General features: G+C 36.6%; 1 protein-coding gene across 1 annotated transcript in view; it reads left to right on the top strand.

The window, feature by feature from the left end:
- The first annotated feature begins 2634 nt into the window (after nt 1-2634).
- STK3 (serine/threonine kinase 3) overlaps nt 2635-21638 on the top strand; it is a 189566-nt gene continuing 170562 nt past the window's right edge. Inside the window, exons 1-4 of the mRNA XM_005879323.2 lie at nt 2635-2699; nt 2956-3036; nt 6434-6562; nt 12808-12922. Coding sequence (XP_005879385.1) covers nt 2635-2699; nt 2956-3036; nt 6434-6562; nt 12808-12922 — 390 coding nt within the window. The remainder of the gene's footprint in view (nt 2700-2955; nt 3037-6433; nt 6563-12807; nt 12923-21638) is intronic.

Raw genomic sequence — 21638 nt, 5'->3', positions numbered from 1 at the left:
TGTCTGACCCCTAGTGGTCAGTGCACGTCATAGCGACCAGTAGTTCCACCAGTCATTCCGCCATTTGGTCGATTTGCATATTAGGCTTTTATTATATAGGATAGTTCCTGATTTCAAATATGTTTAGTAATTTTTGATTGAATTCTTGAAATTGTAAGTTTTACACTGTTGAATACTGGATTTTGTTTTAGTTTAAGAAGTTACAGACTTTTTCTGGTAGGCAGTTTTCTTTGAATAGGCTCAATGTTTTGAGGCTTGTTTTTAAGCTCCTTTTGGGAGAATCAAGAGCAGCCTCTATATTTTGGTAATACTGTCTCCTTTCTAAAATATGGCCATTCTGGTATTGCTACTGAATGACATTTGTCTTTGTAAGAGTTCTCTCAGCTTTTGTTGGTGGGAAGGATTCTCAGCCTTGTGTGATCTCTGGGAGGAGTTGTTTTAGAGTTCCCTGGTCATTGTTTTCCCTTAGGAAATTGATTTTGCTGAGCTTTGTAGAGTGTTTTTTTGTAAGCATGTGTAGATTGGCGTTAGTCAAGGAAACTCCTGGGTTGCTGGACCTCTTTGCATAGTTCTCTTCTTGAAGGTATTTAGTAATACAAATTTATTTCTTGCCACTCCACAATCCCATCTCTTGTTTCTTCAATTTAGCAAAAATGCTGGGCTCCATTTGGATTCCTTTTTCCCTGTGCTTCAGTCTGCCCAAACTTGTTGATCCTAAAGCCTTGATGATAATGAGGCTGATCTCTTGCCCTTTTCTCAGGGATCTTAGTTCTGAAATGCCTTATATCTAATGTCTGAAAATAGTTGTTTCCTATATTTGTTGAGTTTCCTAGTTGTTTACAACAGACAGATAATTCTGTATCCTGTTACTTTTTTGTGTTCAGAAGTGGAAATTCTGTAATTGACACTTTTGAATTTTTTTTGTTTGAACTTTCAAAAGCTTTGAACATGGTCAGGCACTACCTTCTTGTCCTACATGACCTCATTTCTTAAATATTGATGTTTTTCTAGGAGCTGTTTTCTCCCTGACCCTGATTTCTTTTTAGACATTTTCTTGATGATTTTATCCCTTCTCATGTCTTCAGGCCTCATCTATGTTCTGATGGTACAAAAAATGATATTTTCAACTCAGATCTCTTTTGGGTTTCAAATATACTCTTGCTTACTGGAAATCTACATTTGGAAGTGTTGATTTAAACCCATAATATTCCCCCTCCAAACTGTTTTCTACTGATGTTCTTAGCTTAACTGACATTAAACCAAAGGCTTAAGAGATGTCTCAACTCCTCTCTTTCCCTCATCACCCCATATTTAACCCAAATCACTACCCATTGATAATGCCTCTTTAATATCTTGAATAGCTTATCAATTCTTACTATTAGGATTATATTGTGTGCATCCATATATCGATGTATCGATTAAGCTTCTAACTAGTTTCCCTTTTCTACTGTTGCTCACTGCATGTCCTTCTTCTGCATTACAGGGGAAGTGATCATTTTAAAATAGAGTTCCTTAACATGGTTTACAAGGCTTTTTTTTTTTTTTTAACCTGACTCTGCTTCTTCTACATGCTCGTCATTTTTACTTGATTCATGTTGAGTTATTTCTGGTTCTTCATACATGAAGCTTCATTCATACTGCATTATGTTTGGTTTGTCAAACATACTGTGCATAATCTCTCTGATCTCTTTGTTTCCAGATACCTGCACATGCCATCTGTGTGGATGATGTTTTTAAAAAAGCAAAAAGAAAAAAACAAAAAGACATTTCAGTATGGCAAACAGTCAAATAGATCATAAAACTAAAAAGTCATAAATGAAATCAAAATACAAGTGACATTTTTATTATCCTTTCAGAATAAAAGCTATATTAAAAAAATATAAGTGAAAATAAGTGCAACCTAACCAAAAACCCAGTAGAAAAATGAGCAAAGAACATGACTAGATGGTTTAGTTTCATGACTATATTAGAAGATGCTCACCTTCACTCATAATAAGAGAAATGCAAATTAAGTCTACTCTGAGTTACAAGTTTTCACCTAACATTGCCTAAAATCCAAATATTTGGTTAAATACGCTTGGTGAAACTGTGGGAAAAGAAACTTTCTCATATATTACTTATAGGAGAATAAATTGGTACAAGTACCCTGGAGGGCAATTTGCTAATATCATAGTAGATAAAAATAATATAATGTAATTAATAATTTTAATAATTACCACATTATATTGTAATTTATATACTATATATAATTACATAGAACAGGTATTATAGTGATTTTGTTAATTACGTACATATTATTACGTATGTATTATGACATGATTATACTTATATATACTTATTTATTAATACATATACTTCTGTATTTGTGTATGTATATGTGTGTGTGTTTGCATAATCTCGACCTCAGTTTCATTTCTGGGAATTTATCCTATAGAATACTAATATATATGTGAATTGATTTATGCATAAGCTTATTTATCACAGTGTTGTTTATAATAGCAAAAGGGAACCAGAGTGTTCATAAATAAGGAATTGGCGAGTAAGAGATGCTATATCTTTGCAATAAAGTAGGATGTAGATGTAGGGAAAAAAAGAATGAGGATGCTTTCTACATACTTTTTAGAGATCTTCAACATGAGATACGTGTTGTTAAGTGAAAACAGCAAGGTGCACAACAGTATGGATAAAAAAGAACATGTGTAAAATGCTGTGTTGAAAATGGGGAGAAATAAAAACATATTCGTTTTGTATAAAAGTTTCACAAGAAGCTAAGTAAAAGTGGTTATTCTTTCAGATGTTTCTGGACAGAGAAGAACAGGGGTTGGAAGGAGACTACTTATTGTATACTTTTTTATATTTGAGTTTTGAACCATCTGAATGTATTGCCTCTTTAAAATAAAATTAAAAATTTTATTGAAGATCTTAAATATTTTCTTCTTGTCTTTTTGTCACCAGTAAGCTGAAAAAGCTGAGTGAAGACAGTTTGACTAAGCAGCCTGAAGAAGTTTTTGATGTATTAGAGAAACTTGGGGAAGGGTAAGTACAAAAAGTATGAAAATACCATTTACTTTTGTATGTGTGTGTGTTTGCATAGTCTCTTGACCTCACAGTTTCATTTATAAACAATTATAAAGATGCTATATAATATTAATTTTTCTATTTGCTTGAATAGGATAGTAATAGTATGGAAGGAACATACCTCAGCGTAATAAAGGCCATATATGACAAGCCCACAGTTAACATCATATCAGTGAAAAGCTGAAAGATTTTCTTCTAAGATCAGGAATAAGACATGTATGGCCATTCTGGCTACTTTCATTCAACATAGTACTGGAAGTCCTAGACAGAGCAGTTAGGCAAGAAAAAAGAAATACAAAGCATCCAGATCAGAAAGGAAGAAGTAAAATTGTCTTTGTTCACAGATGACATAATATTAAATAGAGATTCCACAAAAAAACTGTTAGAATTAAGTTAATTTAGTAAAGTTGCCGGATACAAATTAATATACAAAAAGTTGCCCTAAGTGGTTTGGCTCAGTGGATAGAGCGTCGGCCTGAGGACTGAAGGGTCCCGGGTTCGATTCTGGTCAAGGGCATGTACCTTGGTTGTGGGCACATCCCCAGTGGGGGGTGTGCAGGAGGCAGCTGATCGATGTTTCTCTCTCATCGGTGTTTCTGATTCTCTATCCCTCTCCCTTCCTCTCTGTAAAAATCAATAAAATATATAAAAAAAAAACAACAAAAAGTTGCATTTTTATAATAACAGCTATCAGAGAAATTAAGAAAACAATACCATTTTCAATTGCATCAAAAAGAATAAAATAACTAGAAATTAATCAAGATGGTGAAAAATCTGCACATTGGAAACATTGATGAAAAAAGTTAAGAACACACAGATAAATGGAAAAATATTCTGTGCTCATTGATTGAGAGAATTAATATGTTAAAATGTCCATTCTACACAAAGCTATCTAGATTCAGTACAATCTCTATCAATATTCCAATGGCATTTTTTACAGAAATAGAACAAAGAATTCTCAAATTTAGATGGAACTATAAAAGATTACTAAAAGTTGAAGTGATCTTGGAAAAAAAGAACAGAGTTGGAGGCATCATGTGCTTTTATTTCAAATTATATTATAAAGCTATAGTAATCAAAACAGTGTGACATTGGTATAAGAACAGACACATAGAATAGAGAGCCCAGAAATAAACCCATGCATGTGTAGTCAGTTAATTTATGACAGAGGAGCCAAGAATATACAACCAGGAAAGGATAGTCTCTTTAATAAATGATGTTTAGAAAACCAGACAGCTACATGGAAAAGACTGATACTGGACCCCTATTTTGCACCATACACAAAAATTAACTCAAAATGGATTAAAGACTTGAATGTAAGATCTGAAACGACAAAACTCCTAGAAGAAAAGAGGAGGTAAATAAGCTTCTTGACATCTGTCTTGGCAATGAACTTTTGGATTTGCTACCAAAATACAAAGAGAACAAGAGGAAAAATAAACAAGTGGGACTTTATTCCAAGCAGCTCTGCATAGCAAAGGAAACCATCAATAAAATGAAATGTCAACTTGTGGAATGGGAGAAAATATTTGTAAGTCATATATCTGAGAAGGGGTTAATATCCAAAGGACATAAAGAACTCATGCAACTCAATAGGAAAAACCAAACATTCCAGTTAAAAAATGGGCAGAGGATCTGAATAGACACTTCTCCAAAGAGGACATACAGAAGGCAAATAGATATATGAAAAGATGCTCAACATCACTAATTGTCAGAAAAATACAAATGAAAACCATAATGAGGTATCACCTTACATATGTCAGAATGGCTACCATCAATAAATCCATTAATGACAAGTGTTGGCCAGGATGTGGAAAAAAGGAACTCTTATGCACTGTTGGTGGAATGCAGATTGGTGCAGCCACTATTGAAAACGGAATGGAGTTTCCTCAAAAGATTAAAAATGGGCCTGCCTTACTACCCATTGATTCCACTACTGGGAATTTATCTGAAGGAACCCAAAACACTAATTCGAAAGAATACATATACCCCAATGATCATTGCAGTGTTATTTACAGTAGCCAAGATTTGGAAGCAGCCCAAGTGCCCATTAGTAGATGAGTGGATAAAAAAGCTGTGGTCCATTTACACAATGGAATACGACTTGGCCATAATAAAAAGGAAATCTTGCCTTTTGTTACAGCATGGAAGGATCTGGAAATTATGCTAAGTGAAATAAGCCAGTCAGAGAAAGACAAATACCATATGATTTTATTTATATGTGGAATTTAATGAACAAGATAAACTTATGAACAAAACAGAAACAGACTCATAGATACAGAGAACAGACTGACAGCTGTGAGTATGTGGTCTTCTTCTTGAGGAGATGATAGTAAAAGGAGCATTTGTGGATGCTTTGGATCTATGACTTAGGAGGGAACATATTCCCTGCTTCTCTAACTTTGGTATCATGTAGTCCCCAACTGAGGGGTTCAGTTGCCCGTTAGCAGTCTGAACAGGCATGGAACTTTTTTATTTTGGGGATAATTTTGCTTTAGGTGAGATTAACCTTTGCTCCTAACATGAGACTTTGGCGGGTTTTATTCTGTATTTCATTCTTTTCTTTTTAAAAATAGTTTGCTGATTTTTAGAGAGAGAGGAGGGAGAGGGATAGAGATAAACATCGATGTGAAAGCGCAATATTGATTGGCTATTTTCTGCATACCTTAAAAATAGAGCCTGCAACCCTGGCATGTGCCCTTGACTGGGAATCAAACCAGCAACCTTTTGGTACATAGGACAGCACCCAACCAACTGAGCCACACTGGCAAGGGCCACATTTCATTTTTTTTTGGTTTTGTTTTGTTAATCCTCACCTGAGAATATTTTTTCCATTGCTTTTCCAAGAGAGTGGGAGGGAGGGAAGGAGAGGGAGAGAGAGAGAAACATTGATGTAAGACACATTGACTGGTTGCCTCCCACATGCACCCTGATGAGGGGCGGGGAGCAAACCTGCAACCCACTTATGTGCCCTTGGCTGGGAATCAAACCCGCGACCCTATGGTGCATGGGCCAACATTCTAACCACTGAGCAACACAGGCCAGGGCTATTTATTATTTTAATTTCCATTTTTATCTTCTTATTGCTGCATTTATTTGAGTTGATAAGCTGTAAGACTATTTCATTCATAAGAAAAACAATCTTTATATATTAACTTGATGTTTTTAAGAGATTTTAAGTCAATAATTGAAGCATTAAAGCTAAAGTGTAACTAGCTTTTCTTATTTGTTTGATTTGTCATCATTAAATCATGCTTTAAACTAGGAAAGACTATATTCACAAACTGTAGACTCTTTTTCTCTAATAGTTATGATGTTTGAAAGAAAAAAAAATAAATGTCTTGGTTTCTTTTAGGTCTTATGGAAGTGTATTTAAAGCAATACATAAGGAATCTGGTCAAGTTGTGGCAATTAAACAAGTACCTGTTGAGTCAGATCTTCAAGAAATAATCAAAGAAATTTCCATAATGCAGCAATGTGACAGGTATGAAGAGCTTTAATTTTTTTGTTTTCCTTCATTTTGATGATTTTTGCTAATAATGTATAATAAAACTAGAGGCCCAGTGCACGAAAATCGTGCACTCATGGGGGGGGGTATCCCCTCAGCACAGCCTGCACCCTCTTTCAGTCCGGGAGCCCTCGAGGGATGTCCGACTGACGGCTTAGGCACGCTCCCCCTGGAACATCCTTAGTGCTGCCTTGGAGGCAGAAGAGGCTCCTGCCACTGCTGCTGCACTTGCCAGCCGTGAGCCTGGCTTCTGTCTGAGCAGTGCTCCCCCTGTGGGAGCACACTGACCACCAGGGGGCAGCTCCTGCGTTGAGGGTTTGCCCCCTGGTGGTCAGTGCACATCATAGCGACCGGTCATTCCGCGGTTCAGTTGATTTGCATATTAGCCTTTTATTAATATTGGATGTGTTGTTTGGTCATCTGTTTAGTTTTCTGACTTCCCATTGGAAGTGAGACTAAAATCCTTGTCTTTAGGACTACAGCTCTTAAACAGAAATTACGTTATAAAGCAACAGGTGGTGGTAGAAAATACTCAGTTTTCCCATTTTCAGGGTGAATTTATGGGTGAAAATTATTTTTTTATGTTAAGGGGGGTCATTTAACAGTCTTTCTTATATTACTCTTTTTTGCTAATTAAAAACAGTCTTATGTAACTCTAATTCATTCAACAAACATTTGCTAAGCATCCCCAGTGGGCCAGGTACTGTGCCAGGATTTAGGACAGCGGTTCTCAACCTGTGGGTCGCGACCCCTTTGGTGGTCGAACGACCCTTTTCACAGGGGTTGCCTAAGACCATTCTGCATATCAGATATTTACATTATGATTCATAACAGTAGCAACATTACAGTTATGAAGTAGCAACGAAAATAATTTTATGGTTGGGTCACAACATGAGGAACTGTATTTAAAGGGCCAGAAGGTTGAGAACCACTGATCTAGGAATACCAAGAGAACTAAGACACTGTTTTTCTTTTTGAGGAGCTGGCTAGTAATCTAGTTGAGAAGACACATAGTTAAAATAAATAGCTATAATAAAGCTGACTCACTATACCGACTAGTGCGGGAGGTGATGTGAGAACAAGGAGGCAGAGCACTTACCTTAGCCAGGAGTCAGAAGTCTGGGATGCTGAGGAAGAGTTAAACTGGTGAAGAAATGCAGGGATGCGAGAGAATATAGAGAATTACAGGTAGGAGAAAAACAGCTCACGGGTATGTGCTATTCTGACAAGGTTTGAATTACTGGAATGGAAAGTATGCAACTGAGATTTGTGTGATCTGAGTTTGTAAGTAAATGGAGCGATCATGAAGGGGCTTAGTACGCCTATTAAATAACCTGAGGATGCCGAGTGTATAAATGATGACTGTATTTAGCCTATAGTTACTTTAATCAAAGTAATAAAATTTATTATTTTTCCTTTACAAAAGGTCTAGAGGTAGGGCTGGTATAACAGCAACAGTGTAATAACTGTCTTAGGCTTCTTTTCTTATACTGTGCCATTCTCAGCATGTGGCCTTTGCTTGCATGCTTATTGTCTCATGGTTATAAGAGGGCTGCTCCAGCTCCAGCCTTATGTCTGTATACCAAGCAGGAGGGAGAAGGGAAGAAGCAGAAAAGGGCTTTCCCAGAACCCCCTAGCTAATGTTTTATTTATTAGAATTGGCACACAGTGACTTAGAACCAGTGACTTAGGGGAGTCTGGACACATTGTCACCCCTGGTCAAAACAGGGTGCTTATTAGTAAGAGATCTATGGAAAACTTTCTCTTCCAACAGTATATAAGATCCTTATAAGTTCTTTGGCTCATGAAGTGACTGAATAATGTTAGAGGAACGTTGTTGCTGGGGTGTGTTTAATTTTGCTCTTCTTTATTGTATGTTATATATTTAGATTATGTTACATATTTTCCATTAAGGCTGTGTAACAGGAAATTGAAGTGATTATACAAAAATAATACATTCCCCAGTCCTTAGTCCCCAGATCAAAAAATATAATTACAAAATTTCCCCAGAATTTCTATTTGGTACTGGATAAGAATGTGGTTCCCACAATTTGATGTAGAAAAGGAAAGATTGAACATAGCATAATGCCAGGTCCATCAGGGGCTTAATACTTGGGTATTTTGCTATTTTTTTGAGGGGGGCACCTAAATATACATGATTAATTTCTAACACATCAAGTTTATCCTGACAAATTTTCAAAATACAGTAATAAAGTACATATTTGATAGATAATACAACATCTTTAGTAACTGTGTACTTTTGTTTAAATGTGGAATGTATAGAAAATCTGTTGTGAGTAAGGATGCAATTTATCAACTTGAAGAAAAACAGAAAACAAAAAAATAAAACCAAAAGCTCTTGAGGTATTTTCTTTTTAAACTTTCATGTCTGTGACGGGAAGCTGGAGAAAGCACGCTAACTTGAGACCCACAGATGACTTCTGAGAAAGACTTGGTGGCTTAGAAGCAGGAGGAGGAGTTGGAGATTACAGAAAGCTGTGGAGTAAAATAGTTACCCAAGGAACTAAGTCCTGAGTTTGAGGGACGTTTGATGGGTGGAGATCAGTGTTTTACTCCCTTTCCCAGTACTGAAGACTGAATTGACACGGTCTCAGGCTGTTCTTCCTTTCCCTGGAGAGAGCTGACTCAAGCTGGCTGAGCCACTGGAGCTGTGCAACATCTTGATTGGATACTTGGCTTCATCCTGGACCAATTCCTGGAACTGATTGTCCTCTCAGCATCAGTCTTTGATCCAATAATGAACCAATTTGAATGATCAACTGTGGAAGAGTAGGATGGAGATATCTTGCAGTCACCTTCTTTCTCTTCTTTACATGGCTGAATTTTACCATAGTAAAGTGGATCACCAGGTGACTGCAAAATGGTCAGCTTTGTTTTCTGATACTGATTGCCAGATTCACACTTAAATACATAATCATCTTTTACATCATGGTCTGTCCAGACTGTTGGTTGTGAGTCATCAAATTTGATTTCCACTTTAGCATGTTTGGCCAAATAGCAGGGACTCCATTTCTACATATCTACACAATTTCCTGCTTTAGAAATTTTGAGGTCGTCATGCTGATCTGCTTTTCTTGCTTTTCCCCCCTAAGAAGTCAGGTTATTTTAGTTGAGGAGGAGGTGGACAATGAGGTAGGTCCTGATGTCATTTCAGAGAGGACGTAGAATACCTTTGAAACACTGTTTCATAGGGCAGGTCTTCATCTTTTGCTTGTTATAGAGCAGTCTATTTGCAGTGCGCGTTATGGCTATAGAAGGACCAGGACATAGTGGTTCAGCTATAGTGAGGTTCAGTGGCCTCTCAAGCAAAAGTTTGTCTTCCTGGGTTCACTTATTATTACCACTTGTTATTAAATGTACACCACAGATTAAAGTAAGCATTGTTGAATGTAGGAGAATGTGCCTATTTTGGTAACCTAGAGATTTCACATTGCTGGACTGCCTGTAGTCACGTATTTCTGCTGTGATGCATCCACAATGAAGATACTAACATGAGATCGACCAAGATAGGAGGTAATTTTCCTGCATCCAAGTATTCTAGCAATTTTCCTTCTTCAAAGGCATTCAAATAGTCTCAGATTCTGATCCATTTTCCCCCCTGAGCCAAAGAATATCCCTAATTTCCTGGGTATAGGTTGACCACTAAACGTGACAATGTCTCTTGCATAACAAGCTTCTCTAAAGAGTTCACATTTCTTCTTACTAGTAATTTCTGTTTAACTTCAGGCTTCTTTTCACATTCTTAGTTTTTATTTATTGACTAGAGGCCTGGTGCATGAATTTGTGCACAGGTGGGGTCTGGCCGGCCTGGCTGGGGGGAGGGGACACCGGAGGTTGCCTGGCTGGCCCCGCCCCCAATCGGGGTGGGGGGGCCGATTGGGGGCAGGGCCGACTGGGGGAAGGGGCCAACGGGGGATGGGGCCTCGGGCAGTTGGCCGGCTGGCCCCACCCCCTGGTTGAACTCCCAGTTGAACTCTCTCGGTTGAGGGGACAATTTACATATTAGCCTTTTATTATCTAGGAGGATATTTTTAGAGAGAGAGGAAGGGGCAGAGAGACAGAGAGAAAAAGAAACACTAATTTGTTGTTTCACTTAATTACACATTCATTGGTTGATTCTTGTATGTGCCCTGACCAGGGATAGAACCTGCAACCTTGGCATATTGGGATGATGCTCTAACCAACTGAGCTACCCAGTCAGGGCACATTCTTCAATATAAAGTTTTTTAAATACAGATTTTTTCCCCCCACTAGATAGGTATTTTCTTCTTTTTTTTTTTTTATCGCCACTTCTTATCACAAATACAGAAAATAAAAAAAAATATGCTATTACAATCTCTTGCATGCATTGACTACCATAACTTTCTAAGTGGTCTACCTGTGTCCATATTTGCTTTCCTACATTCTAGCTTTGAAACAGCAGAGAAATCTTTAAACTTCTTTGATCTTATCTTGCGTAACTAGTAAAGCCCAATCTCCTTTCCTTGGTTTTGAAGTCCTTCATTGTTCTGCTCCTGCTTCCATCTGCAACTCCATTGTGTTCTACCTGACTCTTCACTCACATTATTCTAGGCAAACTGGTTTTGATTCCTGAAAATGACTTGCTCTTTCTCTCCTCAGGGCTTTTACACAGACAGTTCTTGGCTCCTGAATGCTCTTCATCTGGCTAACTTCTGTTCAACCTTTGAATTTTAGCTTCAATGTTATTCCATAGAGGAGGCCTAAATTAGATCCCTTCTGTTAATTTTTCTGTGATTGTTCATTTGTTCACTTACTGATTTTGTTTGTACGTGTAAGAAGGGAGGCTCTGAGGAGGAATGTAGAGCAAGACAGATGATTGGTGCCTATCTTCATAGAGCTTCTTTTCTTCTGGGGGAGGCAGATACAATCAATGACAGTGATTACAAGATGTTGTAAGTGCTTTAAAGTAAAAAAGAGTACTGATAATGGAAGTTATCAGAGGATGACCAATAGTAGGCTGTAGGGATGAAACGGAATTAAATTTTAACCCTGCAGCTACCGGTATTAGTCTAAGCCTTTTAAGCGCTAACCTATCTGCTCTACCCTTGACCTCAAGACAGTTGAAGTTATAAAGACTCTGCTGAGAAGTTGTCCCAGACTCCTTTGGCGGTCTCTTTACGTAGTCTTTTTTACTACTTTCCATTTTTATTGTTTTTTGCTTATTTAATTCCTGTGTCTTATTTATCTTACACTGATGACACTTTCATGATAGCTGCTACTACAAAGAAATATCTATTGAACAAGTTGTACCCTAAACATAACATTCTTAATTTTTTCCTTTCTATTTATGTGCCTTTGCTCATGGCCTTTCCCTTTTCTGGAATGTTCTTATGTCTCTTTTCTACCCCCATTTTGAAGTTTAACCTTTTTTTCATAAGTCAGCTCCCTTCTTTTCTACAGAGTTTTCTCTGATGGCTCCTGCATGGCCACATCCTCTTTGAGCTCTTTATAGCATTTTAGCTCTGTACTATTTAGTTTATGCCACCTCGAATTTTTCATCTTTTTATGTGAATATGGATAGTGTGCCTCTTTGAGTTCTGCAAGGTGTTTTACACATCAGTGTATATAGCATACCCTTAATAAATTTTGTTAAGTCTTCCTAAAACAACTTGGCTATAAACACAGTTTATTCTACTCTGAAAGACATAAAACCTTAGTTCAGAAATACTTTAAATTGTTAAAAATTTTAATTATCTGAATTTAAAGCAAAAAACCATTTTTTTCTCTCCAGAATTTTCAAAGGCCAAAATGAAAGAGAATTAAAAAAATTTTTTGGTCCCATTGAAATATAAAGTCTTTTAAAGTTGAGCGTTAATATTTTATTTGAAAAATCCTTTAGAAGATTTGTATTTAAAATGCTTTAGTTAAAGAAAAATATTTTCATTTGTGCCTTATGTTAAATAGTAGTTCTTTACTAAAACAAGCCTTAGTTTCTTGGGAATCACTGAAAACATTTGGGCCTCCTCTGGTTTGTAATCCTCCTAAATTTCATCCATCAATTAAAGACTAATTAAGACAGTTGGTAAACTCTACATATAGACAAATCAGTGTATAATAGAAGTTTAGTAATTAAGTATACTTGGGAACATTATGAAATGTTGAAATACTTTTCTTTGGGATTAAAAAATCATTTTCTTTGGGAATTAACTAAGTTTAATTGTCTATATATTTTTTTGTAGCCCCTATGTTGTAAAGTACTATGGCAGTTACTTTAAGAACACAGACCTCTGGATTGTTATGGAGTACTGTGGTGCTGGCTCTGTCTCAGACATAATTAGATTACGAAACAAGACAGTAAGTATTTTTAAATTGTTTTGTTAATCTCATTTCTAAAGATTCATATTTAGAATCTGACTAGGTAATATTTTGTTACAAAGAAAATATTAGTGTGAAAAAAAGAAAAAGTTTTAGAGTGTAAAAGGATCTAGTTTAAGGCATGAGAACCAGCCACATATCTTTATGGCAAACTTAGGAGTCATATGATTGTGTAATTTATTTATTGGGATTAAATTTTGGTAAGTCACCAAAAACTACTATGGTGCTCCTCTTTTTCATTTTGTATCATTGTGCACAATCTTTATTAACTTGAGTTCAATAAATTATGGCTAGAATTTTATTTAGAGTTCATAGTATTCATGGCATTTCTTTACTTCAGTTTTCTATGTTATAATCTATGACTGGTAAACAGTTGAATTTTTAAAAATAATTGAAAAACAATTCTTGTCTTTATTTTTCCAAATAATATTGTCAGGATATTTGAAAGTGATAGAGTTAGACTACAGTGTTGTAATTTTGTGAATTTAGTTGTAAGTTTATCCTACTAATATTTTTTCTGTTAGAGAAAATAAATAGGATTTCTTTTGAAGGAAGTGAAATAAGTTTAAATAATCTCTGTCTTGACAGAATGGATTAAGTGATTTGTGACATTCTAGTTATATATTTGAGAATTTCTGTGGTGCTTAACTAGCATTTATGTAAATCAGATAACTCTTGAGTGGCAGAACAATGCTTTAAAGGAAAATAATTATACTTCAGTTAGAGATGTGGTTTAAAACCATTTTAAGGATAAACTCCATGCATTTGGTGTTTAAAATTACCAGATAGAAATATGAAGTACAAGTGTGTGAAATGGAAAATCTATTGTTTTGATTGTAAATATTAATGTTATCATTTTGAGAAGCTAGAAAGTATATCATCCAAGTACTTAATTTCTTGTCAATAATTACACACTGTGAAGGTATACTATAGTTGTGTGAGATGAATATGGATGGGATCCTTATCCTTGGAAGTCTCCTTCACCAGTTAGGAAAGGAAAGATTTTAGTTTATATGCATTGTTTTTTAGAAGACAGAAGCTACTGAACATGTTGCAGAGTCATATATTGGGAATAGTCTAATTGCTGTTCTCATAGAACAGTGGTCCTTGGGCCTGGGGTGGTATGGAGGAATCTGACTGCCATATGTGAGAAATCACTCAGAGCCGTATGATATGGATCAGGAGCTGGAGGAATATTGTCACTGGGTGTTGCCTTAATAATAGCTCCTGTTAAATCTCAAGATTATTTGTATCCTACTTTTTCTTCATTTATGTATTATCCAAAAGGAGTACCATTGTTATGAAGGGGAGCAATATATGGATATGTATCATTCCATTTAAAAAAATGCCTTGACATTTGTAAACATTTGATCATTTCATAGGAATGTTCACTGGAGTGATCATCTTGATTGTCTGATTTCAGAGTCCTGGTTGTTACTGATTGGCTGGTTTTCAGAAATGTGACCAGTGAAATAGTTGTCCTTGATCTATTTAAAACTCACTCTGAGAGTCATTGTTTTCATGGTCACAGAACAATCAATTATTTCCTAAAAGTATGGGAACCTTTTTTTTTTAAGGTTTCTATGCTCTTTTGTTTTTATTGTATGTTTTGTTGTTTCTGTTAATTCTATATACATTTTTAAAACTCCTTTTAAAAATATATATATGTTTTTTATTGATTTCAGAGAGAGGAAGGGAGAAGGAGAGAGAGATGGAAACATCAGTGATGAGAGAGAATCCTCTATAAGCTGTCTCCTGCAAGCCCATACCCCCTAATGGGGATCGAGCCAGCAACCGTGTCTTGTGCCCTGACCAGGAATTGAACTGTGACCTCCTGGTTCATGGGTCCACACTTAACCACAGGGAAACACTGGTTGGGCCCTATATACATTTTAAATAGCATAAGGCATTCTCATTGTTTTATATTGTCAGTGTTTATATTTATTTACATATAAAGTATTTATGCTTCTTATTGCTCTTTATTCTTTTCTGCATTTCTCAATTGCTTGAAGAACAATGTCCTTTAGTGTTTCCTTATGTGTGGAGATGATGGTGATAAGATCTCAGATTTTTAAAATATAGAAATGTTATTTCACTTCATTTTTGAACATTTTTTGCAATATCGGTTTGGTCATAATGAACTCCTTTAGCTTCTTTTTGTCTGGGAAGCTCTTTATTTTGCCTTCCATTTTAAATGATAGCCTTGCTGTAGTAGTCTTGGTTGTAGGAAATGGCTTTTCATCACTTTGAATATTTCATGCCAATCCTTTCTGGACTGAAGTGTTGCAGTTGAGAAATAAGCTGACAGCCTATGGGAGCTCCCTTGCAGGCAAGTAACTGTCTTTCTTTTGTTGCTTTTAAGATTCTCTCTTTGTCTTTAACCTATGGCATTTTAATTATGATGTGTCTTGGTTTAGGTCTTGTGATTCATCTTGATTGGGACTCTCTGCACTTCCTGAACTTGTGTGACTTTTCCCTTCACCAAGTTAGAAAAGTTTTCAGCCATTATTTCTTCAAACAGGTTATCTATCCCTTGCTCACTCTCTTCTCTTTCTGGTACCCCTATGATGTGGATATTGTTATACTTGATGTTGTCCCAGAGGTCCCTTAAACTTTCCTCATTTTTTGAATTCTCTTTTCTTTTTGATACTCTGCTTGGGTGATTACTGTTATCTTGTCCTCTAAATAGTTTATCCAATCCACTGTTTCATCTAACCTGCTGTTGATTCCTCTAGTGTATTTTTTATTTCAGGTATTGTATTCTTCACTTCTGACTGGTTCTTTTTTATGATTTCCCTGTCCTTTTTAAAGCTTACTACCTCTTTGCTGAAGTTCTCACAAAGATCATCCATTCTTTCCCTAAGGACCTTGATTATCCTTATAACCATTGTTTTAAATTCTGCATCTGGTATTTGGTTGCTTCCATTACATTTAATTACTTTTCTGGGATTTCTCTTGTTCTCTCATTTGGGGCATATTTCTTTTTCTCCCCATTTGCCTCTGTGTATTAAGTAGATCTGCTATGACTCCCAAAATTATTATTATGGCTTTATGATGTATGTGTCTTGTCGAGCCCAGTGGCACAGTCTTCCAGATCACCTATGCTCGGTGCTCTGGGAATGTTTCTTGTGGATTATATGCACTCTCCTGTTATAGCTGCGTCTTGAATGCTCTTGGCCCTTTCATCGGTGGAGTTAACCTTTCAGGCTGGCTGACTATAAGATAAACCTCAATCACCTAGTTTGAGTCACTTTGCATGGACTGCCCCTAAGGCAAAGTTGTTCACAGCAGTGTCTGATGCCTTCAGGAACCCCCCTTTGGGTGTCCTACTTGTGTGGCTAGTTGGGTCAACCTCTGGTGTGGTCTAAAGCCCACCACTAGTTCTGGGTCCACTTGCATGAGGTTCAGGTACAGGTTTATGTCAGACGTTGTGTGTAACCAACGTCTTGAACTACCTGTCTAGAAGTATCACACTATTCACTGTTTGTGGCTACATCTACTGGGACTGAGTGTGTATGGGAGGGGCCAATCTGTGTACAATGGTCAGCTCCTCCAGCTTTGAGCTGGGGGCAGATCTATAAAAGGTCCAAGGTTCCCTAAGGTCTACCTCCACATGTCAGCTACTCCACCTCCCCTAGAGGCCTGGTCTTCCTCTAGAGCAGCAGTTCTCAACCTGTGGGTCGTGAACAATGAAAATACATCCTGCATATCAGATATTTACATTACGATTCATAACAGTAGCAACATTACAGTTATGAAGTAGCAACCTTAAATGGCACACTGGATCAGATAGATTTAATTGATATCTTCAGAGCATTTCACCCCAAAGCAGCAGGATATACATTCCTTTCAAGGGCATATGGAACATTTTCTAGGTTAGACCACATGTTATGACACAAAACGAGTCTTAATCAATTCAAGAAGATTAAATTCATATCAAGATCTTCTCTGACCATAATCATATGAAACTAGAATCACAAGAAAAAAACCCTGAAAAACACACAAAGATTTGGAGGCTAAATAACATGTTACTAATCAATGAACGTGTTAACAGTGAGATAAAAGGAAGAAATCACAATTTACCTGGAAACAAATGAATATGAACACTTAACAACCCCAAATCTATGGGACACAGTGAATACAGTCCTGAGAGGGAAGCTCGTAGCATTATAAGTGTACTTTAAGAAGCAAGAAAAGTCTTAAATAAACAGTCTAACCCTACACCTAAAAGAACTAGAAAAAGAACAACAAACAAAGCATAGAGTAAGTAAAAGGAAGGAAATAATAAAATTAGATTGGAAATAAAGGACATAGAATCTAAAAAAACAATACAAAAGATCAATGAAACCAAGAGCTGGTTCTTTGAAAAGATAAACATTGATGAACCTTTAACCAGACTCATCAAGAAAAAAAAAGAGAGGACCTATATAAATAAACTCAGAAATGAAAGAGACGAAGTAACAACTGACACCACAGAAATGCAAATAATTGTAGGAGAATACTATAATCAACCATATTCCAACAAATTGGGCAACCAGAGTGAAATGAATAAATTCCTAGAAACATACAATCTTCCAAAACTGAATCAGGAAGCATCAGAAAATTTGAATAGATAATTACAACTAATGAAATCGAAGCAGTAAGCAAAAAACTCCCAGCAAACAAAAGTCCTTGTTTTACTGTCCCCAGCTTTAATAAACATTTCCTCATAGTCACCTGGACTCATGTTGTGAAATTTTTCCTGCAGGAAGTCAAGAACCCACACACTACTGGCTGGCCCTAGGCAAACCCACAGCAGACCTGCTAAGGGCCAGGTCCATTTTCTGGTAACAAAGGGGTCTAAACCGGATGACCAGTGATCTATTAGGGGAGGAAGGGTCACCTTGGGGTTGAGGTCCTTGTTTTCCCAGTTTTGCCCCTTGAAGGTCACCAGAGCAGAAAGCACCTGGGGCTTTCTGCTCTGGTGACCTTCTATATCTGGCCCATTGTCCTTGCTCTGCCCCATCTAGCTAACTGCCAACCACACCCTGTGAATAAATAGTTAAAAAGCCAATATATTTTAAAATGATTGACATTAACATATCTAAACACTTAGGCATTTCAAATGTTATATGTTGCAGAGTAGAAATATACAACTCTGACATGGAGGCTTTAAAAGATAGATTATATTTCTGATGAGAGGCTTTCTAAAGGCTCTCACAATGATCTTTGCATAATTGTAATGTTACGCCTTGACATATGGAAGAAATAGAGTCTGTGTCTTAGGCGTTCATTATATATTTGGAAATGTTCTAAGAAAATGCCTAAGATTATTCTCTTCCCTTTTGGCCTATTTATTGATTGAAGTACTTATTTTAGTTCAAGCTAGTACAATGAATTTTAGTTTGGCTATTCCACAAACTTGTTTTGTGATCTGGGCAAGTCAGTTAACTGACAGGGAATTCAGCTTCATCTGTTAAATAATAAGTAGCATTTACATAGTGCTTTACATTTTACTTGGCAATTTTATTTACATTTTGTTTGAATGGAAAGGTTCAAAACGCAATTATTTATCTAGGCTCAGAGCTCTGCACTAGAAGTACAAATAACTCTAACAAATGTTGCTGTTGTTGCATAGTTTGCACATTAGCTGAGCAATGGTAATATGCATGTAAAAAGCTAAATTCCCTTCTGTGAATTGAGTTCTTTAGGAGTAGAATAGGTGAAGCACTTAGCAAGGAAGTTCAGAGAGAGCTTCATGGGAGAGAGAACCCTTTAGCAGGTCTTGGAAGTGGAGGTATCATCTCCCATAAAATACAAGCTCCAGGATGGCAGGGTTTTCGTCATCTTTGTTCACTGTTTTATCTCTGTTCCTAGGACAGTGCCTGGCATGTGGGATTCTCAGTATATACTTGTTACATGAATGAATGAATGAGTGAATGAGTGAGTCAGAGAAGAGAGGGCAAAGGACATCTTGAAAAGGGAATAATGATCTCTTAAAGTTCCATCTCTAAAAGTCCAATGTCATACGTACTCTTAGGTCACCTAAAGGAGAATGTTCCAGCATCTGTTTTAAATGGATTTACTTTTCTCATGCTTTAATCAATTGCTCAGAATTATTGCCACATTTTAGTTTGCTGGATCTTTGTTGGGATTATGATGTTACATAATTTTTTGTTTTTCCTGGAGTTTTTCTTATTTTTTTTTTTATGTTGAGAGAAGCAGCATATGCATCTTTATCATTTTGCTAATAATGTCTTCTAGCTTCTTACTAATTTTGTCCATTTCCTGGAATTTATGTGATTCTTCTTTGAGAGGACATTCTTTGGAGCTTCCTGATTTCTTGTTCTAATGTGGACTCATTGCTTTTTAGGTCTGCTGTACAGCTGCATCCTTGGAATTTCTTTTCACTGGACTCCTGGGTTAGTGCCACTGTTTTCTTGTATATTTCCGGTTTCCTTGGTTTTTCGCCCCTGTTCTGTATTCTTTCTAAAGTATTTTCTTCATGATATAAGAATAAGAGGTCAACTATTTAAGTCCTTGCACATCTGAAAATGTCTTTATTTTGCTTTCATACTTGGTTTGATAGTTAGCTTATGTAGACTTTGACAGAGAAAAAGTTTCTCTCAGAGCTTTGAGAATTTTCCTGCATCATCTTCCATCCAGTTTCGCTCACATTATAGCTCATGCCTATCAAGAGCCTTGTTTGTTTGAAAGTTTCCTTTGCCATCTCTGGAACTTTTTAGACTTTTCTCTTTATTTTAATGTTTCTGATGTTGCTGAAGGAACTAGATATGCCTAGCTGTACATCCTATTTGATTAGTTATGATCAGCACTTAGTAGTTCCTTTCAAATAAACCTTTGTGTTTTTCTTCAGCTTTGGAAACATTTCTTTGATAATTTCCCCATTTTCTTCATTGGCTAGTGAATATCTTCAAATTTATTTGTTTTTATTTCTCCTAGATTTTCTGTCCTTTTTTTTTTCTTCTTCTCTCTTTTGAGGAGTATGGTGAGGGTGGTTTCATCTTTTCTTTCCTGACTCTTAACTGAACTTTTAATTTCCGCAGTTATATTTTAATTTACAAGAACTCTTGTTTTCGATTATTCCTTTCTCATGACATCTTGATGCAGAGACATGGATGCGAAAACTTTTCTAATCACTGTAAGAATGATAAGATTTTGACAAAGTTATTCTGTTTCCTGAATCATCTTTATTTCTTCTGGGGTTATTGTTTCACTTTTTCTATTTACCCTGGTCTTGCCCATGTCAGAGCCCACCCGCTGGAATCTCACTGGAAACTTTGGGACAATGCTTTTGACTGGCAGGTATAAAGTTAGGATGAATGGGCTGGGAGCTTGCTTTTAGGGACAGGCCCACAGAGGTAGTTCGTTCAGTTTCTTGAGAGAGGAGCCACGCCCTTCCTCCTGCCGTTTTTTTTTTTTTTTTTTTTGCCTCGGGATAAATGCCAGAATGCGTGTAAACTGCTTGTACAGGGATGGGGGTAGGGGCACAGTAGGGATGAGGAACCAATTCCTGTTCCATTTTCTTCTTTTCAGCCTCCATGGAAAAAGCTAGCCACCTTTTCCATCCCCTTCTCACTCCTGCCCTCCCCACCCAATAGTTCTAACTTGGAGCCCCTCTGGAGTTCACTTGTTAACCAACCACTCCTGTTGTTGCAGACCCTTCTTTATCTGCTCTTGGCAGTGACTCTCTCCATGAAAATGCTCCCAAATTAATTATACTCTCTGGTCTTGATTCTTTTGTTACTAGTTGATTTTGTTTAAAAAATTCTCTATAACTTAATGGAGTTTCAGGGGGAGGAAAGAAATAACTACGCAAATTAACTACAAATTCAGGTTGGTTTTTGAGCCCGAATCAGTGGTATTTTCTCCACCCACCACCTTGCCTTATGTATACTATATATACTTTCATACTCTTAGGAGTATAAATTAATGATTAGAAAGTATAAATTACTTTCAGGAGTAATTTGATAATCTCTTGTAGAGTTAAGGGTATATGTACTCTAGGACCCATCCAGCAGTTCTCTGTACCTGAGAGAAATCCGAGCACAGTTGTACAATGACACTTATACAAGGATGTCGTCACACAGGAAATTAGAGGCAAATTTAAACGTTAATCAGCACGAGAGCCTGAACTAAAGGGTTGCTATTGTTCTTTCAGGCTCCATAATTTTGTAGCTCTTTGGTGAATACAAACTCCGAGAGTAGTATTCTGGCTGAAACCTTTTAGGGTACCTGGTACCCCAGCTGTATTGATGAGACTGACATGAAAATACCAAATAGATTTTGTGTCTTAAAACATGTATAAACTTTCAGTTTGGTACTGAGGAGAAATTTTTTTTTTTTTTTTTTTCAATTTTAACTTTTTTTACCTGAGGAGAAATTTTTAGTATCTGCTTCTATCAGGAGGAAATATATTTCTGTGATATTGGCTGGGAATGGGGTGAGGGAACACAAGATAATGCAGAGGAAATTCCAGACTGAGGAGAGCAACTCCTTGAGTTATGTACTGAGGGGGCCAAAAGTAGGTTTGCAGTTGTTTGTTTGGAAAATAATGCAATAGTTAATACAAGAAAGAACTCAATTTCACATACTCACAACTGTAAACCTACTTTTGCTCTACCTGTGTATGTATTTTTCTGAAGGCTGGTGGTGGACTTGTCAAGTAAAAAAAAAATTTTTAATCCTCACCGGA

The sequence above is a fragment of the Myotis brandtii genome, unplaced genomic scaffold (assembly GCF_000412655.1).
Source record: "Myotis brandtii unplaced genomic scaffold, ASM41265v1 scaffold59, whole genome shotgun sequence".
Lineage (NCBI taxonomy): Eukaryota > Metazoa > Chordata > Mammalia > Chiroptera > Vespertilionidae > Myotis > Myotis brandtii.
The sequence above is the reverse complement of the archived record's forward strand: the minus strand, read 5'-3'. Positions and strand labels throughout refer to the sequence as shown.